At 42.3% G+C, this 27,147-nt stretch overlaps 1 protein-coding gene across 3 annotated transcripts in view; it reads left to right on the top strand.

Annotated features, from left to right (window-relative positions):
* SLC24A3 (solute carrier family 24 member 3) overlaps positions 1–27,147 on the top strand; it is a 592,036-nt gene that overhangs the window by 454,923 nt on the left and 109,966 nt on the right. For all 3 annotated transcript variants that reach the window (XM_073557431.1, XM_073557430.1, XM_073557429.1), the window contains exons 11-15: positions 1,204–1,364; positions 7,757–8,024; positions 9,104–9,270; positions 11,531–11,645; positions 19,776–19,888. In XM_073557431.1, the coding sequence (XP_073413532.1) occupies positions 1,204–1,364; positions 7,757–8,024; positions 9,104–9,270; positions 11,531–11,645; positions 19,776–19,888 (824 nt within the window). The remainder of the gene's footprint in view (positions 1–1,203; positions 1,365–7,756; positions 8,025–9,103; positions 9,271–11,530; positions 11,646–19,775; positions 19,889–27,147) is intronic.

Raw genomic sequence — 27,147 nt, 5'->3', positions numbered from 1 at the left:
TATTATCGGACATGTCGTGGACGTATCATGATTTTACGCTGACCACTTGGCCCGAGAAAAAAGTTGGACATGTGAACAGCGCCATAGACTATATTAGGTATGAGTTCTATCCAGGAAAAGCACAGATAGATTGTGCAGGGGGAAAAAGACTACATCTGGATGAGCCTTAAGGCTGTTTTTTTTAATTAGTTCTGGATCCTAGCAGCCCTTTAAATTTGTAGGATTTTAGCCTGTGAGAGCCACATTTGATAATTATTAGGCTTAGGGTCTTACCAGAGAAAGGTTGCCTGGGCTCATACGAATTTGCCAATTTGTGCAAGTATATTTATTTTATGAGTACCGTGTATTCCATATACCAGTAATGTAAATGTCATATAATCAATGTTTGCATATTTATTAGCGGTGTGCTGTCGCATTCTTTGGTTTGATAATATGCAGTCATGACAGCTCGCATTAGTTCACACTTGCTTTATGCTGTTAGGAGGTACTAGTCAGTTTTTGCCTTTTTTCGCAATTTAGTGTAGAAATCCTGATTACAGCAATGTGTATCTTATTGCACTTCTTGCTGTAGACTTGATAAAATCAGTTTTATCAGCAGGAGATTATCATTACAGCAGTGTTCCTCAACCCCATTCCTCAAGTCCCACCAACAGATCATGTTTTCAGGATCCCCTTAATTTTGCATGATGGAATTATCACCTGTGCAATACAAAGGAGTCCCCAAAACATGATCTGTTGGTGGGCATCAGGGAATGCAATTGAGGAACACTGCAATAAAGGACTAGTAAACGTTCTACCAATTAGTCCTCAATATTCATGAGCTTTGTGTAAATCCACCCCAACACTGATTGGCATTTTTCTGCCTATGCACAGTGTACACCGAAAGCAGCCAATCAGTAGTGTGTGCAAGATTTAGTGCAACATTCAGATAGCTGCTAGATCTGCAGCAGATAAAACACTGATTTTATAGAAATGACAGCAAGCAGCCTAGTAAGTGACACATTGCTCGAATCAGGGTCTCTGCCCCTACATTATTCTCTTCTCAGATGAGGTAGCAAAGACCTGCTGGCAGATTCACTTAAAGAACTTGCACCAATTCATCACACATTATAAATAAATGCATGTGGTATCCTTATTGGGATTCTTTTGACTGGCATCTATTATATATTTCCAAAATCATCACATCTTTATTTTTATCCATAGGAAATTTTCACCGTAAAACATCAGTGATAATGGTGGATGAGATACTTTCAGCATATCCACATCAACTATCATTCTCAGAGGCTGGATTGAGGATCATGATAACCAGTCACTTTCCCCCCAAAACTCGTCTCTCCATGGCTAGTCGTATGTTAATAAATGAGGTTAGTGAATTGATTTCTAGGGCTTAGGATGTCTTCTCTGAGTATTACAATCTAACCATCATTTTATCACCATTTGCAAAAATAACGTACCCTGTAACGTAGAAATCATGGAGCCCCATAGCAGAAATCCTAATATTCAGCTGGGTCACAAAAGTACATATCTCACAACTTTGCAGCCCTGAGTAATTTAGCAACTTTTGAGTCCCCTTAGTTTTCCAACGCACTAAGATACCCCTTTCCTGGCCCCCATAAAGTATGATGCCAACAAAACTGCCCCACAAACACAGTATGATAGACCCACAGTGAACTCCTCCGCAAGCACGGTATGATGATGACCCTATAGTAGCCCCCTTGCTAAGTGTGATACCCCCACAGTTACCTCAACACAATGTGATGCCACCACAGTGACCTCAAAGCAGTATGATGACACCCACAGACCCCCACGCACAGTAGGATGGCCCTGACATATTCCGTCCACACAATATGATGGCCCCCTCACAGCTCCCCATACAATATGAAGGCCCCCTCAATGCCCTCCATACAATATAATAGCCCTCCATACAGTATAAAGGCCTAAACACGCCTGCATGCAGTATGATGGCCCCCACACAGCTCTCCATACAATATGATGGCCCTCCATAAAATATAATGGCCCCAACACCCCTTCACACAGTATGGACTCTACAATACCCTCCACACTGTATGATGGCACGCACACAGTATAATGGCCCCCCATTAGCCCTCCAGCAGTGTAGTGACCCTCCACATAGCGCTCTAAACAGTATTATTTGGCTTCCATACAGCATTCCAAACAGTATATTTGCCACCACACATCCTACCACACAGTATGATGGCCACCCACATAGCCCTGCAAATAGTATAATGCCCCCCACATAACCCTGCACATAGTATAATGGCCCCCACATAGCCCTGCAAATAGTATAATGGACATGACATAGCCCTGCACATAGTATAATGGCCCCCACATAACCCTTCACACAGTATAATGGCCCTCCAAGCAGTGTAATGACCCCCAACATAGCCCTCTAAACAGTATTATTTGGCTCCCATACAGCATTCCAAACAGTATAATTGCCACCACACATCCTACCACACAGTATGGCCACCCACATAGCCCTGCAAATAGTATAATGGCCCCCACATAGCCCTGTATATAGTATAATGGCCCCACAATTTACTCATTAGTTAAAAAAAATACTCACCTCTCCCTGTTCCTCCGCTACTCTGGTCTCTGCAGCAAGTGGTCTGAAGTTGCAGTAACGCCATCATGCCTGCTTCAATGAGACATCTGTGCTGAGATGCACAGGGACAATGACGGAAGCGTAAGCTGACGGCTCCCTGATCCTTCATTGCTTTCAATTGTATCTGCATTTAGGTTGCAGATGCAGTTGAAAGTGTGATGGGGGAGAGGGGGTGCGGCTCTGGAACTGGGCGCCCCAACTCACAGGCCCCATAGCTGCTGCCGGGGCTAAAGCTATTAGTGCTATGCCATTGCCCTGTATAAATAGTACAGAACATAATTACATACTGTATGTGTACCACAGGTGGCTTCAGTAAAATATTAGGTATGTAACTTTATCAAAAAGGTGCACAGGTCTACACATCATATTCCTCCAGGGCTGGGAAAAGTGATATATACAGTGGGTATGGAAAAACGTTCATTTTTTTTCTCATTAATGTACACTCTGCACCCCATCTTGACTCAAAGAAACCCAGAAATGTAGAAATTTTTGCAAATTTATTAAAAAAGAAAAAAAAAATACATTGTCATAAGTATTCAGACCCTTTGCTCAGACACTCATATTTAAGTCACATGCTGTCCATTTCATTGTGATCCTCCTTGAGATGGTTCTACTCCTTCATTGGGGTCCAGCTGTACTTAATTAAACTGATAGGACTTGATTTGGAAAGGCACACACCTGTCTATATAAGACCTCACAGCTCACAGTGCATGTCAGACCAAATGAGAATCATGAAGTCAAAGAAACTGGCCAAGGAGCTCAGAGACAGAACTGTGGCAAGGCACAGATCTGGCCAAGGTTACAACAGAATTTCTGCAGTACTCAAGGTTCCTAAGAGCACAGTGGCCTCCATAACCCTTAAATGGAAGAAGTTTGGGACCACCAGAAGTCTTCCTAGACCTGTCCATCCAGCCAAACTGAGCAATCATGGGAGAAGAGCCTTGGTGAGAGAGGTAAAGAAGAACCCCAAAATCACTGTGGCTGAGCTCCACAGATGCAGTAGGGAGATGAGAGAAAGTTCCACAAAGTCAACTATCACTGCAGCCCTCCACCGGTCGGGCCTTTATGGCAGAGTGGCCCAATGGAAGCCTCTCCTCAGTGCAAGACATATGAAAACCCGCATAGAGTTTGCTAAAAAAAACACATGAAGGACTCCCAGACAATGAGAAATAAGATGCTATGGTCTGATGAGACGAAGATAGACCTTTTTGGTGATAATTCTAAGCAGTATGTGTGGAGAAACCCAGGTACTGCTCATCACCTGCCCAATACAATCCCAACAGTAAAACATGGTGGTGGCAGCATCATTCTATGGGGGTGTTTTTCAGCTGCAGGGACAGGACGAATGGTTGCAATTGAAGGAAACATGAATGCGGCCAAGTACAGAGATATACTGGATGAAAACCTCATCCAGAGTGCTCTGGACCTCAGACTTGGCCGAAGGTTCACCTTCCAACAAGACAATGACCCTAAGCACACAGCTAAAATAACAAAGGAGTGGATTCAGAACAACTCTGTGACCATTCTTGACTGGCCCAGCCAGAGCCCTGACCAAAACCAATTGAGCATCTCTGGAGAGACCTGAAAATGGCTGTCCACCAACATTCACCATCCATCCTGATGGAAATGAAGAGGATATACAAGGAAGAATGGCAGAGGATCCACAAATCCAGGTGTGAAAAACTTGTTGCATCATTCCCAAGAAGACTCATGGCTGTACTGGCTCAAATGGGTGCTTCTACTCAATACTGAGCAAAGGGTCTGAATACTTATAACCAGGTGATATTTCAGTTTTTCTTTTTTAATAAATTTGCAAAAATTTCTACCTTTCTGTTTTATTCCAGTCAAGATGGGGTACAGCATGTACATTGAGAAAAAGAAATTAACTTTTTTGAATTTACCAAATGGCTGCAATGAAACAAAGAGTACAAAAATTTAAAGGGGTCTGAATACTTTCCGCACCCACTGTATATATATATATTGGCACAACATAACTATTCAAACCAAGCATAATCGCTCAGTGCATCCTTGGCATTGATGAAACAGTTCCATGCACCTTTCCATTTACTTGTATTTCTATCTATCTTCACCCTTCTCTGGCTCCTATAAAGCCAGAGCTGTTAATCAATGAAGAGAAGTACAGAGATACTGTATATGGAGGACAAGTAGGTAGGAATGCAGTGAACTGTTTGGCCACGCTAAGGGTGCACAGAGCGCATGCGCTTGGGTTGTTTTGTTAAACACATGTTTATTTCTTTTGTGTGTATTGGAACAACACCAAAAAAAGAGAACAAAAAGGCAAATTTGACATAGTTTCACACAAAAGCACAAAAATGGACTGGACAAAATTGTTGACACGTTTCCAAAAAATGAGGGCAAGAATTTTTGTTTCAAGCATGTGATGCTCGTTCAAACTCACCTGTGGCAAGTAACAGGTGTTGACAATGTGGAAATCACACTGAAAACAGATTAAAAAGGGGAGACTTTGCCTCAATCTTTGCATTGTGTGTCTGTGTGTGCCACGCTAAGGATAGAGAACAGAAAGTGGAGAAGAGAACTGTCTGAGGAGTTGAGAACCAAAATTGGTGAAAAATATCAACAATCTCAAGGTTACAAGTCCATCTCCAGAGATCTTGACGTTCCTTTGTCTACGGTGCGCAACATAATCAAGAATTTTACAACCCATAGCAATGTAGCTCATCTCCCTGGCTGTGGACGGCAGAGAAAAATTGATGAAAGGCTGCAACGCACGATGGTCCAGATGGTGGATAAATAGCCCCAATCAGGTTCCAAAGAAATTCGAGATGTCCTGCAGGCTCAGGGGACATCAATGTCAGCGCAAACTATCCATCGACTTTTGAATGAAATGAAGCACTATGGTAGGAGACCCAGGAGGACCCCACTGCTGACACACAGACATAAAATAAAGCTAGACTGCAGTTTGCCAACATGTACCTGAGTAAACCAAAATCCTTCTGGGAAAATGTCTTGTGGACAGATGAGACGAAGATAGAGCTTTTTACTAAAGCATATCATTCTACTGTTTACCGAAAATGGAATGAGGTCTACAAAGAAAAGAACACTGTACCTACAGTCAAATATGGTGAATATTTAAAGATGTTTGGTGGTGGTTTTGCTGCCGCTAGCATTGGGTGCCTTGACTGTGTGCAAGGCATTATCAAATCTGAAGATTACCAAAGAATTTTGGGCCGCAACGTAGTGTCCAGTGTCAGATAACTGAGTTTGCTTCCTAGGTCATGCATCTTCCAACTGTACAATGACCCCAAACATACTTCAAGAAGCACCCAGGAGTGGATGGAAACAAAGCGCTGGAGAATTCTGAAGTGGTCCTCAATGAGTCCAGACCTAAATTCCATTGAACACCTGCGGAGAGATCTTAAAATTGCTGTTGGCAGAAGGCACCCTTCAAATATGAAAGACCTGGAGCAGTTTGCAAAAGAAGAGTGGTCCAATATTCCAGTGGAGAGATGTAAAAAGCTTGTTGATGGTTACAGGAAGCAGTTGATTGCAGCTATTTATTACAAAGAGTGTGCAACCAAATATTAAGTGGGGAGCCGTCATTTTTGACTTGCTCATTTTGAGGGTTTTGTGAGAAATGATGTTGAATTTGCCTTTTTTTCTCATTTTTTTTTCGTGTTGGTCCATTACGCACAAAGGAAAAAAAAGACCTGTATAACAAAGCATATGGAATTGCAATAATTTTCTGGAACAATTTTAAAGGTGCCAATACATTTGGCCATCACTGTGTGTATATACACTGCATATATTTTAGCTACTGACTGATATGAAGAAACAGGAATTTTGACTCTACTTGAGGACTCCTATTTGCTACAGAAAAATGTGACCTTAGCCCAATTATACGCTTCTTCTCCTAACATCACGCCAGCCTTTCTAGAAAACACCGGCGATTGTCTAAACGCTGTGTCTAACATCATGTCCTCACTATATCTGAAACTGAACCAGTCAAAGACTGAACTCCTTGTGTTTCCTCCCTCTACTAATGTACCTATACCCGACATTGCCATTTCTGTGTGTGGTTCCACTATTACTCCCCAGCAACATGCCCGCTGTCTTGGGGTCATACTTGACTCCGAGCTTTCCTTTGCCCCCCACATTCGATCACTGGCTCGCTCTTGTCATCTGCACCTCAAAAACATTTCTAGAATTCGACCTTTTCTTACTTTTGACTCTGCAAAAACTCTTACTGTTTCTCTTATTCATTCTCGTCTCGACTATTGTAACTCTCTTCTAATCGGTCTCCCTCATACCAAACTCTCCCCTCTCCAATCTGTCTTGAATGCTGCAGCCAGGATCATATTCCTCACCAATCGTTACACCGATGCCTCTACCTTGTGCCAGTCATTACACTGGCTACCCATCCACTCCAGAATCCAGTACAAACTTATTACCCTCACCCACAAAGCCCTTCATGGCTCAGCACCACCCTACATCTCCTCCCTTGTTTCAGTATACCACCCTACCCGCGCCCTCCGTTCTGCTGATGACCTCAATAATCAGAACCTCCCACTCCCGTCTCCAAGACTTTACACGTGCTGCGCCAATTCTTTGGAATGCACTTCCCAGGTCAATACGATTAGTCCCCAATCCCCACAATTTTAAGCGTGCCCTGAAAACGCATTTATTCAGACTGGCCTATCACCTCAGCACATTAACCTAGTCTATCCCTGTGTGGCACAGCCAAAAGTTTTACCATAACCAGGTTCCCTGCATCATGTTCCCACATGCTTTATGCATCCATTAGCCCTCTGTGTCTGTACTGTTACACACTTAACATTATGGCTGGTCCATACAATCAGGGCAACTGTTACCACCCACCTTTCGTGTCTACCTCTTTCCTCTTAGATTGTAAGCTTGCGAGCAGGGCCCTCATTCCTCTTGGTATTTGTTATAATCTATGTGATTATTGTTATGCTGTAATGTCTATTGTCTGTACAAATCCCCTTTGAAATGTAAAGTGCTGCGGAATATGTCGGCGCTATAGAAATAAAATGTATTATTATTATTATTATTATTAGCCTAAGTGATATCTGTAGTCTCCACATCTGCATTTTCTGTACTGTTGTTTCTACTTTTGGTAATTCTCTACAGCGACAGAGGTTAATAAACAGCCGAGCTTATGCGAATGGAGAATCCGAGGTTTCTATTAAAATCCCAATTAAACATGCTGTTGAGAATGGAACAGGCCCTGGGATCTCTACTGAAAGAAGTGCTAATGGCACGCGGAAAGATGAAGATATTGCTGAGGCTGGCAATGAAACCGAGAATGAAAATGAAGACAATGAAAATAATGAAAATGATGAAGATGAAGAAGATGATGATGATAATGATGGACCTTTCACACCTTTTGAGGTTCCCAGTAAGTCTCCGTGGCCTCTTTAATGCAATCCCGTTACCTAACACGTTCCTATATCTGACCCGGCCTACAAAGTTGGAAAACTGATTCTGATGCTAATCCCAGTCATTTAATCTACCATGTGAATGATGTGTATAATATACAGCTTAGAACATCATTTTACAGTCTTCATATAGAAATTACACATCATCAACTTTGTATATACACTGCATTACTTAGCCATCATTTATATGTTTGACTTTATATCAACTTTTATGTAAAATGGCGTCCAGTCCTGAGCCTGTGTGAAAGTGCCAGAAAAGTATTGTTTCTTAGAGTTTGTTCACATGGAGGTTTTTTAATACTCTTTGAAATAAGCACACACAAAAAAAGCAATTGTTCAGGGACTTCTGGTTGACAAAACACTCCAAACTTCAGCACTCACCCATACACAAAACCTTGCAAAAACACATGCCAAAAAACTTGGTTTTGGAAGGATTTCCTTTTAACTGGATTTTTTTTTTTTTTACTCAGATTCCGCATGTGAGCATACCTCACTACAGTATATATGAGCAGATTGCAACTCCATATTAGCAAATTAGAACCAACGTTGTGGATGTTCTAAAATTCTATTTTTCTGCGGCATGTAACTCACAATGAATACCAGTAGGTGGCACTACAAGCTTGAGCATTAGTATGTAGCTTACTTACAGTCTTTCTGTGTTTCAAAAAATCTGAAAAAAATATTGGGGAAAATAAGTATTTGGTACACTGCCGATTTTGAAATTTTCCCACCTACAAAGAATGGAGAGCTGTGTAATTTTTATTGTTGGTGCACCTCACCTGTGAGAGACAGAATCTAAAAATTAAAGCCAGAAAACCACATTGTATGATATTTAATTCAATTAATTTCAATTTAATTATGTAAATAAGTATTTGATACAATAGAAAAACAGCAATAAATATTTGGTACAGAAATCTCTGCAATTACAGAGGTCAGGGATTTCCTGTAATTTTTGACCATACTTGCACTCACTGCAGTATGGGTATGCAATCGTGTTCTTTGCTTATTCACAATAATGTATGTGTTCTGTCCCCAACAGCTGGCAAGGCCAATAAAGCTAAATGGGTGATCACCTGGCCACTGTGTTTCCTTATGTACTTCACCGTACCCAACTGTTCTAAACCTCGATGGGAGAAATGGTTCATGATTACTTTCATCTCATCCTCCATGTGGATCGCGGCTTTCTCTTATGTCATGGTCTGGATGGTAAGTTAAAGGAGAAGAAGAGAGAAAGAGTGCACCAATTTTGTCTTCATCCACGGTGCCCCGGAATAAGACGCCCCATTATGACTAAGAGCCTATCTCAGGACACATTCACACGTTCAGTATTTGGTCAGTATTTTATATCAGTGTTTGTAACCCAAATCCAGGAGTGGGTGATAATACAGAAGTGGTGACGTGTCTCTATTAGGCCGGTTTCACATTTGCGTTCAGGGCGCAGCTACGGCCTGCGCACGGCCGTCGCTAAGTCCCGCCCCTGCCACGCCTCCGCCGGTAGCTCCGCCTCCGGGCGCATGACGCTGCATGCGTCATGCGTCCCCTATCTTTATCACTGAGGATGCAGGCCGTGCGCAGTATGCTTTTGGCGGCACCTGCGTCCTTTTGACGGTGCGCCGAGCGCAACCAAATTGCAACAGGTTGCGTTTGGCACTGGTCGGTGCACCGTCAAAAGGACGCAGGCACCGCCAAAACGCATACTGCGCACGGCCTAAAGTGATAGATAGGGGACGCATGACGCATGCAGCGTCATGCGCCCGGAGGCGGAGCTACCAACAGAGGCGTGGCAGGGGCGGGGCTTAGCGGCGGCCGTGCGCAGGCCGTCGCTGCACCCTGAAACGCAAATGTTTTCCTCTGATTGTTCCACTTCTGGTTTTTGCTTACAAACACTGATGTAAAACACTGACCAAATACACAGTGTGTGAACGTGGCCTTAGCTATTGTGCAGCAGCATAAAAATTGTACAATAGTCACAGAGTGGTTTTACTGATTTATATTTTTTCTAGAAATTTGAGACATCTTTGTGGCATGAATTATAGTGAATTTGCAGCACTACTTCCACCAAGCTCCACCGACTTTTCAAAAATTGGCAAATCATAAAATGTTTGCACAAGTTATCCCATAGATTGCATTGTGCAACACCTTGCAACCTTTCTAATCCAGTTTATTGTTCAAAAGGGCTTGTTCACACGTTGCAGTTTTTTTCGCACGTCTTTCAAGGCTAAAAAACGTTGCAGTTTAAAGTGCCAACAAAATGACTGAGATTTCTGAAATTTCCTGCACATGCTGCTTAATTTTTCCTTGCAGATTTGAACCATCGATGTGGTTTTCCAAATCTGCAGTATTGTCCATTCTTTTTGGAACGTTTTTCACCCATTCAATTGAATTTTAAAAAATGCTTATAAAAAGGCGCGTATTGCATGCAGCAATTTTCCTACCAGCACTCTTGTTTTTTGGTGCAGAAACCTCAGTTGCAAATACTCAACATGAGAACATACCATACTCTAAGGCCCATATTCATTATTCACGGGGGGTGGGGGGTTTAAGTCACTTTCCTTTTTTGTCTTGTGCTATTAGTTGCCGTTTCTGGTGCCAAATTCATCAAAATGGAGCAAGTGACTCATGAAAGTAAAAAATGGGCTTTTTTTCCTTTCTTGACCCGGTGCAATTTCACTCTAGTCTCTGCCAAAAGTTTCTAAAATTGTGCCAAAATCTTGGTGTACTGAGAAATACACTGGGGGAGGGAGACTGGAGTGAAATTGCACCAAATTTTCTAACTTATTAAAAAGTCACAATTGGTCAATCAAGGAAAATATTAGAAATCTCTAACAAAAACAGGCAAGCGCATAAAATATAGATTTTAAAAAAGGCGCAAATAAAATAATAAACTGGGTGCAAACAAAAAAAGGTACAAAACTAGTCAAAAAATAGGCGCAAAGGCAATGAAGATTTGGGGCCTAATACTTTACTTGATTAACTCCTTATATGAAATGATCAGTACTGTTTGCTGCACCTATTTGCAAACTGAAAATACAATTCTAAGGCCCAGTGCCTTAAAATATAATACCTGCCGCATCAAAGACAAGAAACTTCCTCTATCACCCTACCACAATATACCACATATAGTAGTAAATTGCCACCTAAAATTATAGAAGACAATGAAGAAGTAGGGTTTGATACAATAATTAGGCGTCTTTACCTACAGGGGTATTGGCTCTCCTCTGCTTTTTTGTATTGGCTATTTTTGCTTAAAGGACAAAAAGAAGGAACAGACATCTTGTCAAAATGATCAATCAGTATTACAACAGTTTGCAGTTGCTATAATTGTTGGATCAAAAGTGTTGGAATTATCAAACTTATTGTGGACACCATGGGACTTAAATCAAAACTCATTAAAAATGAATGATAAGGTATAGAACATATTGGCGCACAGTTTTGTGCATCAGCTGATTCCATTCTTGATTTGCAGGTAACTATAATCGGGTTCACCTTGGGAATCCCAGATGTAATTATGGGCATTACCTTCCTGGCTGCTGGCACTAGTGTCCCGGACTGTATGGCCAGCCTCATAGTTGCAAGACAAGGTTTGTATCCCTGATGAACTACGGCACCTCATCTATCATTATCCTTGAGCCATGCCTCATATTTTTCCTTATTGTATGGTTTCTTATTGAATAAGGGGGTTTTGTTGGGATGGTCAAAAAATGTTTCCACTATTGCTACTTCAGAAATATACAAAATCGGCCTGCACTGGATAAGTGCCATGTATGTATGCACAGATGCCACGTATCACATGAGAACCTGAAAGATTCCGGCCGCATGACTTGAGTTGATGACCCCATTCAAAGTGTTGGCCCACAACAATAACTTATCTGCCCAAAGGTTATAAGTGTATGATTGTTGGTCATCCTACTGCTTTAGAGCTCCCACTTGAGTGAATCAATGATCACGTATGAACCTCTCTATCGATTGTCTATGGGACTGATGAAGATGGCTGAGGGCTTTATATGGCTATTCAGGCACATACTGTATGCGACTGCCACTTTATTCAGAAGGGGAACTTGGGATTTCCATTCTCATAATCCACTCGGGCTATTTTAGTCTCACACTTCCTGTCCTTTCAGGAAAAGTTATCAGCAGGCTCCTTATCATCAGAGGCAGGATTACAATGACAGGTAACACCCTTATACACAACTGATAACACCAGAAGCACCCATCATAATAGGCGATGTAACAGCTGACCCTGCTTCCAACCGTTCATGACCTTTACACACGCTCACTAGATGCTTCATTACAAAAGATAGAGTCAGTCTATTACTGCTAAATTACATGTGAATTTCCTATAAGAACATGTATGAGTCTACACTATGTGCACAATTATTAGGCAAGTGAATGTTTTGATCATATCTTCATTTTTATACATATTTTCCAACTCCAAATTGTATAAACGTGAATGTTTATTGGATGAAGCAGATCAGGTGATGTATATTTGTGTAATGAGAGACGGTGCGGCATAAAGACGCAACACCCTTTATCAGTGTGTCCAGAGTTATTAGGCCTCTTTCACACATCAGGTTTTCGCCGTCAGGCGCGATCCGGCGCTTTTGACAAAAACCGGATCCGGCGAAATGCAATGCCGGATCCGGTTTCCCCCCCATTGACTTGCATTAGAGCCGGATCGAGCCGGATGGCCATGCGTTTCATCCGATTTTCGCCGGATCCGGCAATGTGACGCGATCCGGCGTCTGGAAAAAACGGCTACTGTAACGCTTTTTGTCTCCGGCAAAAAAGCCGGACACGCCGGATCCGGCGTGTCCGGCTTTTTCATACAATGAAAGCCTATGAGCGCCGCAATTCGCCTGATCCGGCGACAGCCGGATCCGGTGGCCGGATCCAGTTTTTTTGGTCTGAGCATGCTCAGTAGCTCTGCCCACAAGACATATATAAAAGCAAGACAGTGTGACCCTCAGCCACACCCAACATGCCACCCAAGCCAAGAACCAGGAGCAGGAGAAGGCAGCAGACATCTGCAGCAGCAGCACCATCAGCACCACCCCAAATGGAGCAGCATGCTGAACAACGGGAGGGGAGTCCAGCAGCAGATGAGAGACGGTAATTATCAAATCCCCCATTCCTCCAAACTAGGGCTATGGAATATCAAGATATTCATTGGCCCTTTGTTTCTCTTTATTCAACAGCCGCCCAATAGATGCAGCAGCAGCAATGGCAGCAGCAGGAACACCACCCACAGCCATGGAGTCTGGCCATGAGGAAGACAGCACATCTTCTTCTGGGAGCCCTCCCTCGCATCGTCAGCGTTTGACGGTAAGTTTTTATTTCCAAAATCCATCATCTCTGGAATATATGTCTATTCATTGCCTTTTATTTCAAAACAGGAATCACAAGATGAAGAGGAGCTCCCAGAAGAAGAAGGAAGGGGTGGACAGACACTTGGAGTGGGCTCACAATTGGTAAGTTTTTTGCATCAAACGCAGAAACACAACATCACACTACACACAACACATAGAAAACAATGTTCTACAGACCACACACAGCAAACAAATGCCTACATCCAAAGACATAACATTTTTTGTTTTCTTCTCTAGTCGTCCCAATCTGGTGCTCGGCCAAGAGGTCCTCGCAGTGCCTCCCGGGGTCGTCGGCGACAGCAACGCGGCGGTCACCAGCGTGTAAGTATAAATATTTTTGCTTTGTTTTTTTTGCACTTTTTATTTCATTTCTTTTGTGGAGGCTAATTATGTTATTTTTGTCTTTTTCTTTAACAGCCTTCACAGCGTGCTCCCGACTCTGACGGTGAGGATGGAGGGATTGATGTGGACCGCCTCATCGATCTCGTCAGAGAAAGGGAGCCGCTCTGGAATATGGCTGACCGCCGCCATGCTGACCTTATCGTTACCCGACGACTCTGGGAGGAAATCTGTTCGCTCCTTGAGGACCTCGAAGCTCGGGCACAGATTAAAGAGCGTAAGTATATACAGTACCGGTTGCTTGATTTAAACCAGTGTTTCCCGAACTCCAGTCCTCGTGGTCCCCACGGATCATGTGTTCAGGATTTCTATTTACTTTGGAAATCCTGAAAACATGACCCCTGGGGACCATGAGGACTGGAGTTTGGGAAACACTGATGTTGTATACTAACCACTTTGTCCTTTCTCGTTTCAGGGGAGAGAATTGTGAAGCGGTGGCGGTCTGTGAGGGATCGTTTCAAGAAGGAGTTCAATAAAGAGATGCGGGCCCCGAGTGGATCTGGAGGACGCAGGAGCAAGTACAAGTACGCACGAGCCCTGTCGTTCCTCCGGGAGACAATGCTCACCAGAAGGTAAATATTACACACCACATGTGACAAAAAAATGTTTAGATGTAACTTTTTTTTTTTCAGCCAGGGCCATACCATGTCACTATTTTAATTGTTTTTTTTTCTCTTTATTCCACAGCACAGTGAGCAGCACTCGGGAGCCTGCACGATTGGACCCTTCTGAGGCGATCCCTGAGGAGACCGTCACCGAGGGACACTTCGACCGCCCCGGTACATCTGCACCTTCCCAGCCTTCCCACACATTCGACCCATCTGTCCCATCCACCAGCACAGGAGCATCGTGGCCGCCTACATTACATGAAGCTGCTGGTGAGGAGATCGCTTTCCCTTTACCCCACCCTTCTGCCCCTGCCACCTCTAGTACACCTGCGGGTACTGGGCGGCAGCGGCAGAGGGGTCAGGAAAAGACTTATGCGCCAGAGTTCTTGCATCTGAATGCATCTTTCCAGAACTGTCTAAAAGTCTTGTCAGAGCAAATCTCCGCAGGCTTTCAGCAGATCAACTCCAGCATTCTGGAGGTGAAGACATTTCTGCAAACCATGCATTCAGAAGCAAGATCTTCGCCAAACCACACCTTTTTCAGGTCTGTTGTGGAGCGCATGGCAACACTATCTCCTACCCAGCAGATGCATGTAATGCATTCGTGCCACGGTGCTCTACAGCAGGTTACCTCCCAACCTCCACCTCCCACCACTGTAGTTCCTCCACCTGCACCCCCTCCAGCCACTTTCCATCCTCCCCCTCCTATTACATCTGCACCCCCTCCAGCCACTTTCCATCCTCCCCCTCCTATTACATCTGCACCCCCTCCAGCCACTTTCCATCCTCCCCCTCCTATTACATCTGCACCCCCTCCAGCCACTTTCCATCCTCCCCCTCCTATTACATACCAGCAACCTCCCCAGTATCAGCAACCTCCCCAGTACCAGACATCTCCCCACTTCCAGCAACCTGCCCCGTACCAAACTCCTTCCCCGTACCAAACTCCTTCCCCGTACCAAACTCCTTCCCCATACAACTTTCCATCAACATCATCTGTTCCTACAGTCCCTGCCCAACCCTCCACTCCACCGCCCACCACCTCTTCTGCCTCCCACATGTCCACCCATTCTGTAACTTTTTCCACACCATCACCTCTAACTGTTCCTTCCCCACCACGATCCCAGTCCTCTCTCCACACTCCCAGTGTTGAAGTGTCCCGCAGCCCCTCCAGCAGTATTTCCACCCCACACTACACAGATTTGTAATGTGTGTTTTGTAATAAAAATGCCCAGTTTTTTTTCAAACCTTTATTAAAAAAGTTTTTTTAACTTTAAAAACAGTTTACAAAAAAAAAATAATTTAAATAAAAGTTAAATTATTGTTTACACTGGTTGTCTGTCATTTCTTTCTGCGGCGAAATATGTTTAAAAAAAAGGTTAAATACAGGGTATTTAAAAGGTAAAAAGGTATTCAAAACCAGGTATATAACTGTGGGTAAATTTTAGCTTTTTGCCACAGTTGTGTTCCTGGTTGTGTTTGAAGCAAAGTATTTCACCTAAAAAGTTGTGTTTATTGTTGGTGATTTCCTAACAATGTACACAACTTTTGTTAAAAGGTGAAATACTTTGCATAAAACACAACCAGGTACACACCTGTGGCCTAAAGCTAAAAATAGAGACCATGACAAGATAGCCAACTTTGGTTGGCAAAGGTATATACTGTTGGTACAGAAGGTACACAAGTTTGGTTGGGCACAAATCTTTCACACTCTGTCATCCTGCCAGTGTACTCTGCCTTGAGGTGACAATAAAGTATAGTGCAAAATTGTCCCTCATTACTGAAACCGACACAGAACTTCTAGTGGTAATGTCATGGTAATCTTGCAAGGTGGTTTCTTCAGAGGTGTCCTCAATGGAAATGGGTTCCTTGCAGATAACAAAATTGTGGAGTACCACGCAAGCTTTGATCACCTCGTCAACAGTTTCTGTCTTGAGGTTGATCGCAGTCAATAGGACCCGCCATTTTGCTGTCAGAATACCAAAGGTACATTCAACCATTCTTCTTGCTCTTGTGAGGCGGTAATTAAAAATGCGTTTTGGTCTTGTCAATCCTCTGCTAGAGTACGGTTTCAAAAGGTGTTCTGACAGCTGGAAGGCTTCATCCCCTACACAGACAAATGGCATAGGTGGACCAGATGTTTGCGGCAGCGGTCTAGGTGGTGGGAACTAGAAGGTGTTTCCATACAGTTTACGCCCCATGGCAGACAGTTTGAAAACTTGAGAGTCATTGGAGCGGCCATAGGCCCCAATATCAACAGCAATAAATTTGTATTCCGCGTCAGCGATGGCCATGAGGACAATTGAAAAATATTTCTTGTAATTGAAATATTCCGATCCCGATCCGGCTGGCTTTACAATGCGGATATGTTTCCCGTCCACAGCGCCCAAGCAGTTGGGAAACTGACATATCTGTTGAAACTTATCAGCAATTTCAATCCACCTCTCTGTTGTGGGCTCTGGTAAAAACTCTTCAGCTAAGGAGTCCCACAGTGCACGGCATGTGTACTTCACTATTCCAGATATGGTGGAAATCCCGAGTCTGTACTGGAAATGCAGTGACGAAAGGGATTCTCCAGTTGCAAGAAATCTGTGGGGAATTAAAAAACAATAAATTAGTTTTAAATCACAGCATTACATACCAAAACTCAGCTATAACACTTGGAGATACAAACTACCACCAACAAGATTGCAGTGAAAGTGTGCTCTGATGCGAGCATATCCAATAAATGTGGCTTACCTTAAAGTCACCATCAGACGCTCTGCGGGTGAAACAGAGAAGCGGCAATAGGTGTCCGCTTTTCTTATGAGGTGTGCAATGCGCTCCACCAAGTAATCAAAATTCTCCATTTTCATCCGAACATATCCAAAATATTTATCCGGGTTTCGTCGAAGGTCCATGCAGAGTGTAGAATAGACCCCACGCGTCATTCTCTTGGCTGTGATGGGGTGGATCCACAAACGTCGTCTACGATGCCTGATGCGCTGCTGTCTCGCTCTCTCCTTCTCCAGAACAATCACCCTCAAACGATTCGCCTCCGCTATAAAATCCGCCAAATTCTTCAAAAATATTTCCAATCACAACATCCATCTTCGCCAGTAACTTGCTCTTCTCTCCAACCTGCACTTTCTCCTCTCCAACCTGTCAAAGAAGGGCTGTAGGAACACGCTATATATAGTTTTCCAGTAGCCAATCCGTTCGGAAGGCCACAAGGGTCAATTTTAAAAACCGGATCCGGCGTAATCCGTCGAAAAACGGATAGAAAAACGGATGAACCGGATGAGACGGATCCGTTTTTTTCTGTCAAGAACAAGACGGATCCGGCAGAAAAACGGATCCGGCACATCAGGTTTTACAAAACATTTGCCGGATCCGACGTTCCGGCACGACGCCGGATCGCGCCTGACGCCGAAAACCTGATGTGTGAAAGTAGCCTTAGGCTGCATGTTTCCCTCAGGCAAAATGGGCCAAAAAAAGATGTAACTGACTCTGAATAGGAGCAAATTGCTAAGTCTTACAGAGGGATGCAGCACAGAACCATCAAAAGTTTTGTTGTGAATAGTCAACAGGGTCACAAAAATAACAACCAAGAAAAAAACGATCACCAAGTCCAAAGTAATCAAACTATATAAATTTTATTAAGTGAAGATATAACAGCAGATAAACGGTGGTATACACCAAAGTGCTATGTGCAGTTAAAAACACAACACAATGGGACACAGGTGTGCTGCCATAAATAATATAGAAAAATCCTTCCTATCCAAAAAGTGGCAGAAAACCATTTATGCAAATATGATATATATTACACATATTACACATTCCCTCAAATATACTGTCATGTCAAAGAGAAATAGTATTACCCAAGCAGCATATATTAGCACATGATAACTGTATAATATATACAAAACTATGGAACAATCGTTCCCATTACATACCGGGTAGAGTCTACTAGAGGCTCGCCAAAACGCGCATCGGGGTGACGCCGGTGCGCTGCCGTTCACATCCCCTCTCTGGCATCGTCTCCCTCGCAGCCTAGAAGACTCTACCCGGTATGTAATGGGAACGATTGTTCTATAGTTTTGTATATATTATACAGTTATCATGTGCTAATATATGCTGCTTGGGTAATACTATTTCTCTTTTGACATGACAGTATATTTGAGGTCCGCTTTTTATCTTGAGTTTTGTGATTTATATGGATACACCGAAATAAAATGGGAAGACTGACAGTTTTCTTGCGTAGGGTGCCTTGCATTGAAATCTGCTGCAATGACCCGGGTTACTGCGCTCATCAAACATCAACACAATTTCTATCCGCTCCTCACGTCTTAACCTCTGCGACATGTCAATGGCTGTAAATAAAGAGAGAATAGTAAATAACTCATGAAAGACTAAAGTTACGTTAAAACCAAGCACACCATTGTTTTTCTTGTGAAATTCTCAATAAGTTTGATGTGTCACATCACCCTCCTCCCATTGGAAAAGATAAAATTGGATCCTAAATGGATGACTTCAAAATGGCCGTCGTGGTCACCACCCATCTTGAAAGGTTTTCTCCCTCCCATATTCTAATGTGCCACAAACAGGAAGTTTTTATCACCAACCATTCCCATTTTATTTGGGTGTATCCATATACATGGCCCACCCTATAATATGGGGTAGCATAATGTATGGTAGCCAGACCCCTCACGTTTTCAGTCCAGATACACTAATAGCTTGGCGTTATGTTGATTTGGCCATAGAACTAGTGGTACAGTTATTTCTCCAGTGTCCTAAGAGCCATTTTTCAACATGACAACTCCAGGACGCATATTGTTTGTGTTACTGTAAGTAGCATGCATGACCTAAATATGCTACCATGGCCTGCATGACCTAAACCTTCTACCATGGCCTGCATGACCTAAATATGCTACCATGGCCTGCATGACCTAAACCTTCTACCATGGCCTGCATGACCTAAATATGCTACCATGGCCTGCATGACCCAAATGTGCTACCATGGCCTTCAGCTTTTCCGGACTTGTCTCCCATGCAGCACATCTGGGACGTCATTTGTCAGCAATTGCAAAGGGAGCTGGCAGCAGCTGACTTTGATAATTTGTGTGCCCAAGTTTCTCAGAAAACCATTAATAACCTCACTGATAGCAGCCAATGCGAGTAAATGCCTGTACTTCTGCATGTGGCACATATTCCATTTGTTAATAATCTACACATCATAAATATGTGTATCCATCCTGTGATTCCAGTAATTCTACGACTTTTCAATTTTTGTGTTGCAATTTCAATGTTGAGGAATGTTCATACATAAATATCTTACCTCAATATTTTCTCTTCTCAGGTTTGGGAGATATGGCTGTATCAAACTCCATTGGAAGCAATGTATTTGATATCCTTATTGGGCTGGGGCTCCCATGGACGTTACAGACTCTGGCCGTGGACTATGGCTCATTTGTAAGTTACTTGCCCTTATCATCCTATGCCCATTTTCTGGGACAGTTTAAAGTAAATTACATAACATTTATAACACAGGAAATGTCATATTTATGTTTTGGGAGATTAATGTGCTGCTAAATGTGATGCCGCTAAATCCCAGAGATTGAAGAGCTGGCCTCTTGTGAACCCTGACTCATTATACCATAGCGCCTCCTGTAAAATTACAAATCCTGAAGAGATCAACCACAATTTAGAGAGATCAGTGTCACGGAGCACTTGTTTTAAGTGCAATCATGTTTCTAGCATTGCTTTTCCATTTGAGTACAGTACACTGATCAGCTATAATACGAAAGCTAATCAACAACAAAAAAGTAGGGAGTAACGATACTTTTCAAAAGTTTCCAAATTTATTCAGAAAAATACATATATATAGACAATAAAACAGCTCGTACATTACATATGAAGGCAAGGATTTCAGAAAAGGGGCCTCAGTGGGAGCAAGTAACTAACTCACCTTGGAGATGTGGAGTAGACATGGGTACTGGATACTAAATAATATTCCTCCAAAATAGTACCAATACTGCTGCTTTTAAAGTGCCTCAATGTTACAATATGTAAAACATATTGAGCAACCAAATACCCCAGGAGCCCCCGAGGAAGCCCTGATGCTGCTGTCAATAGCAACAGTGACATCGAGGAACATCGCAAATGGAGTGAGTCAACTCGTCTCACAAAAAGAAAGCTGTCACATGACTCTGTGGGTTGCAATATGGAAAAATTATAGCTGTCTAAATATGAGGATGCAAAAACTAGTTTTTGCAATAAAAAGCGTCTTTTAGTATGTGCCAGCAGCCAAACATAAAAACCCCATATAAATCTGTTATCGCTGTAATTGCACCGATCCGAAGAATAAAAGTCATCTAATCACTTATACCGCTCAAGGAACTGAGTAGAAAATAAATAAAACCAATTCTTCACCTGCTGTTGATTAGGTCATTCTGCCTCCCAAAGATTGCAGTAGGATTCGGTGCACATTTATCCTGTTCTCTGTGCTGAACGCTTACTCCGGGGTTTCAGTGTAAATCTCTGAAATACTTGATTCAGAGAGAACCTCTGGCAAAAGATTCCCTATAATGAGGCACTGTGGACGCCATAGGACATGTGATTCAGCAGTGTCCGTCTTTTTAGGATTACGTAAAAGTGCTGTCGACCACAGTTTTGTGCACTTCTGAAAACAAGGACACCGCTGAACAGAGCCCAGACGGAGTCCAAAAGTAACTTTGCTGCTTCATTATAGTGAATGGATACCTCGGCGGTTTCTTCTGTCATGTCACTCAGAGATTTAGATGGAAACCCCAAAGTAAGTGGTCAGCGTACAGCGTCAGATAAGGCTGTGTTCACACACAGCGTTTTTTTAGCGGTTTTTACCGCGGTTTTCACTATAAAACCGCTATAAAACCGCTAAAAATAAGGTGCACAGTCATTTCTATGCATTTTGCACTTTTTGTACACATTGATGCGTTTTTTACCGCGAAAAAAACGCATTGCGGTAAAAACCGCAGCATGCACATTAATTTTGCGTTTTTTTCCGCGGTTTAGGCTTCTCCCATGCTTTTAGAAACCGCTGCGGTAAAAAACGCATCAAAAACGCATCAAAACCGCGCAAAAACCGCCGCGGAAAAATAGGTGCGGTTTCTGGGAAGGGATTCAGGTTTTTGTGCAGAAATTTTCTGCAACGTGTGCACATACCCTAAATGTGATCCTAAATGTCATGTAAAATGTTCCCAATAAAACCTTCAACTCAATCCACAAAAAAAGCAAGTCCCCACTCAGGTCTGTCATCTGTTTACAGAAATATAGGGGGCTTCCACGTTACTGTTATTACAAAGGCTCTGGAAATGCGTTATGGCTCCTCACCCCCAAAAAGAAATCCAGTGAATTCTGCCCTCCTAAATCCAAATGCCCCCTCCCTTCTGAGCCCCACAGTGTGCTTAAACATCCACGTTTGGCATTTTTATAGCGATGAGATCCCAGCTAATTTACGAATGTGTGTCTCCAGAAGCATGAGCTGGGCAGAACGTACTTGTGACTACAACATACTAGGCACTACAATGTACAGGCACTACAACATCCACTGCTACTCCTTTTTGGAAAACACCCATAGAGTCAAAATCGTCACTACGTCTGTAGATAGATTCCCAAAGGGGTATAATTTCCAAAATGGGGTCACTTGAGGGGGGATTCCGCTTTTCTAGCACTTAGGGGCTTTGTATATGGAGTCCACAAACTATTCTAGGAAAATCTGCAGTCCAGAAGACAAATAGCGCTCCTTCCCTCTTGAGTCTCGTCGTGCGGGTAAGCAGTACAATACTACAGTCATATATTATTTCTACATTCAGCAGAAATTGTGGGACGCATCTTTGAGCCATTTTTACCCATTTACCAGTATGAAAATGTAAAATCTGGGGATAACTCACAATCTTGGTGGTAAAATGTAATTATTTTTTTCTTCGCCGCTCAATGGTATAAAATTCTGTGACACACCTGTGGTGTCAATATGATCACTACACCCCGAGATGAATTCATTAAGAGGTGTAGTTTGTAAAATGGGATCACTTATGGTGGGTTCTGCTGTTCTGGCACCTCAGGGTGACATGGCACAGTCAAACGAGTCCAACAAAATCTGAACTCCAATATGGCGCTTCTTAACTTCTGAGCTTTGCACTGTGCCTCAAAAGTAGTTTTCAATCACATATGAGGTATCAGTGTACTAAGAAGAAATTGCACAACACATTTTGGAGTTCATTTTCACCTGTAGCCCTTGTGAAAATGCAATATTTGGGGCTAAAATACATTTTTGTGGGAAAAATGTGATTTTTTTTTATTTTCATTGCTCAACGTTATAAACTTCTATGAAGCACCTGGGGTTTCAAGGTGCTCACCACTCATCTAGAGAAGTTCCCAGAGGGATCTAGCTTCCAAAATGTTGTCACTTGTGGTGGGTTTCCACTGTTTAGGCACATCAGAGGCTCTCCAAAAGCAACATGGCGTCTGCTAATTATTCCAGCTAATTTTGCATTCAGAAAGTCAAATGGCGCTTCTTCCCTTCTGAGCCCTGCTGTGTGCCCAAACAGTAATATTCCCCCACATATAAGGTGCTCAGGAGAAACTGCACAACGAATTGCATGGTACATTTTCTCCTGTCTCCCTTGTGATAGTAAAACAAAAACTGGTCTTAAGGAACATTTTTGTGAAAAAAAAGTTAAATCTTTATTTTTTCCTTCCACAGTCCATTAATTCCCCTGAAGCTCTTGAAGGGCTAATAAACTTCTTAAATTTGGTTTTGAGCATGTTTATGGGTGCAGTTTTTAGAATACTGTCACTTTTTGGTATTTTCTGTCATATATGCCCCTTAAAGTCACTTCAAATGTGAGGTGGTCCCTAAAAAAAATGGTTTTGTAAATTTTTGTTGTAAAAATGAGAAATCGCTGGTCAACTTTTAACCCTTCTAACTTCCTAACAAAAAATAATTATGTTTCAAAATTGTTGCTGATGTAAAGCAGATATGTGGGAAATGTTATTTACCAACCATGTTGTGTGAGATAACTTTCTGATTTAAGGGTATAAAAAATAAAAGTTTGAAAATTGCTAAATTTTCGCCACATTTCCAATTTTTTCACAAATAAATGTAAGTCATATATAAAAAAATAACCACTATCCTGAAGTACAATATGTCATGAAAAACAGTCTCAGAATTAGTTAGATCCATTGAAGCATTCCAGACTTATTACCTCATAAAGTGACAGTGGACAGAATTGAAAAAATTGGCCTGGTCAGGAAGGTGAAAACAGTCTTCGGGTGAAGGGGTTAATATATATAGAAAAAAAGTGCTCAGTAGTTAAAATCACATATAGTAGGATGGTCCCTTTGTCCCTTAATGAAGGAGACACATATCAAATGACTATATAGTAATTCAGCAGATCTTACGGGAGAGTTGGTAGCTAATACAATTAACGTAAATGGGAAGGGGGTCATGTGACACATCAAACTTATTGAGAATTTCACAAGAAAAACAATGGTGTGCTTGGTTTTAACTTATCTTTATTCTTTCATGAGTTATTTACAAGTTTATGACCAATTATAAAATTTGTTGAAAGTGCTGCCCATTGCATTGGATTGTTAATGCAACCCTCTTCTCCCACTCTTGACACACTGATAGCAACACCGCAGAAGAAATGCTAGTCTTAGGGGGTCAGATTCCTTGTAGGAATGCTCGGACCTGACACCCATAATGTGGTGGTGCACCATCTTGCTGGAAAAACTCAGGGAATGTGCCATCTTCAGAGCATAGAGGGCAACACATCATCATGTAGCAATTTCAGGTATCCAGTGGCATTGAGGTTTCCATTGATGAAGAATGGCCCCCACTATCTTTGTACCCCATATACCATACCATCAATTATGGGTGTCAGGTCTGGACATACCTTCATAAACAGTTTCCTGGAAAGTGTATTGGTCGTCGTGGGCCAGTTGAATGGCCACGAAGGTCATTTCTTCTGCGGTGTTGCTATCAGTGTGTCAAGAGTGGGAGAAGAGGGTTACATTGACAATCCAACACAATGGGCAGCACATTGAACACATTTTATAAGTGTTCACAAACTTGTAAATAACTCATGAAAGAATAAAGTTATGTTAAAACCAAGCACACCATTGTTTTTCTTGTGAAATTCTCAATAAGTTTGATGTGTCACATGACCCTCTTCCCATTGAAAAAAATAAAGTTGTATCCAAAATGGCCGACTTCAAAAAGGCCACTATGGTCACCACCCATCTTGAAAAGTTTCCCCCCTCCCATATACTAATGTTCCGCAAACAGGAACAGTTGATATCACCAACCATTCCCATTTTATTTAGGTGTATCCATATAAATGGCCCACCCTGTATAATGTATATGGCCTCATTAGGCTCTCAAAAATACAAGTATATGAACAGGGTATAATTTTCAGATGACTTTCTAAAAAATGGTAGCTAACCCTTATTGGTGATATATATAATGTTATAGAGCTCAGAGGTTATTTAACCAGTGTGAGGGGTTGACTCACTCAGCTGCTTCCAAAGGTAGACACAGGAACGCTTCTTGTGGTAATTCACCTGCTGGTTTACTGTTGAACAGCATAAACCATAGCAGGGTTCAGCAAAGTAAACATGGCCTTTCTGGCATAACGGCAAAACAAAAAGATAACTTACAGCAAAGTTCAATATGTCTGAGGGATTCGCCCACTCAGACCACCATGTGTCTTCAGCTCCACCTGGAGCCACTTCTGGAGTCTTTCCTCTCCGAACCACACAGAAAAAAACAGTGGCTGTACATTTAACATCCCAGCCACACCCTTGAGTTGGAGATATGGTATATGGTAAGTAGGCGTCTCGACCATCTCTCACCTACTCGCCAACAAACCTGTCCCATAACATGGCTGATTAACTCCTTCAGCACCTAGCATGCTGAAGAGAAATTTATGGGTTTCTAGTTCACGGAAGAAATCTTGTGACGCACATCTCCCCTCATACACAGTGCCAGTGACCCAGGCACACCAGAATATAATTCCAAATTAAGGATTAGATCCCACTAAACTTGCTCCGAGAGCTACTTGCTCAAATTTATACCTAGATCTGTTCTAATTTCCCCTTCTAATCTAAAGACTAATTGCTGATTACTTCAATGTGTCTCGCTGTTACTGTAATGGGACTATTCTCAATCTATCACTGCATAGTGTGACCGCGGACCACACGTTATTGCTTGTTATACATTGACCAGTGCCTTATTGTTTGTTAAATAAAAAAACAGCTGCCTTCCCAACATGTTTCACCACTACTGGCGTCTTCAGGGGTAATGAGGCTAAAAGATTGTAGTCTCATTACCCCTGAAAGCGCCAGTAATTGTTAACATGTTGGGGAGGGCAAAAGGGGTATGGAGAGGCCAGAAAGTGCTGTAATCAAAAGTTCATTATAATGTTTATAGCACTTCTATTAGCTAGATGGCCCAAAATGTTTATGTGCCATTTTGTCTACTAGGCGTACTGACCAGTAGCTGTAATATGCTGTCTTTCTATCAAACAGCTTATTAGGATTATTTTATTTTATTCATTTATATAGAATCTTCACCAGCAAGCTAGACAAATACTAGAAATTAAAACTAATAAACTTTATTTTAATTTGATTAAAAAGGGACTTAGTCCATTTTAAAAATGCACATGTACAAAAACACAAACACAAACAAAAAACCGCTAAATACGGCAAAACCAAACTTCAAAAAACTTTCCGGTTTACTCTTAGTGTCGTAGTCCAAATAATACACAGGCACTCCTTCAGAGTATCCGCTTAGTATAAATTTGTTTGGAACAAGCACTCTCTTATAGTACCATAAATTGTCTATATTAAATCCATTGCTTTTAAATCGATGTGTTACTTCTGTGTTACATCCATCATTCACACTCACAATGATTTTTGACAATTTTTACAACAACAGCCTATACTATATACAATGGCATGGCACACAGTCTGAGATTCTTCAACTCGGTGTGAACCTATACATTGCTCTACTTATGCAGTTCACCACCTCCACAGACTTCTTTTAGAAAAAAAAATTATCTCGTATATCATGGAGAGATCTCACCCAAATATTACTCAGTAACGGGTTCCTCCATGTGACGCTCCCTTCTCCCTACGCGTTTCACCGTCCAGATCATCAGGGGAGTCTCTGGGTCAAACTTAATGCCTTCATGGAAAAAGTGCCATCACAGGGCTGTTCATTTGCTTGCTTTTTATAACATGCACTCATTAGTATGTTCTCGCATCCTACAGGTAGGCCGGGTGTATGCCCGTGACCACTTCCTGTTGATGCGTTACCATAGTGATAGACCTATTACTCATATGTTTCCAATACCACCTTCTGACTCATTCAAATTAAACCCTTATCACAGATGTACTTAGACATATTACTAATCTATGATTGCGCAGGCATCAACCTTCTCATAGGGTATACATTCATGCGCGCTCTTTATACTTCGTTCAGCTTATCGGGTTGCCTGGTAACGCGCTGACGTCACTGGCGTGAACGTACCGCGCCTGCGCGCTCTACCGTGTCAAGTCCAACCCTCTTTCCTATGTCAGAGCGCCTATTTCCTCCCATCACTGAGTCACCATCCAGGGGCACACCACGCCTGCGCACTCCATATGCAGCCGCTTCTTACAAGCTCCATCCTCTGAGTGCATATAAT

Source organism: Dendrobates tinctorius, unplaced genomic scaffold (assembly GCF_039654945.1).
Source record: "Dendrobates tinctorius isolate UK_male_01 unplaced genomic scaffold, ASM3965494v1 ptg000250l, whole genome shotgun sequence".
NCBI lineage: Eukaryota > Metazoa > Chordata > Amphibia > Anura > Dendrobatidae > Dendrobates > Dendrobates tinctorius.
The sequence above is the reverse complement of the archived record's forward strand: the minus strand, read 5'-3'. Positions and strand labels throughout refer to the sequence as shown.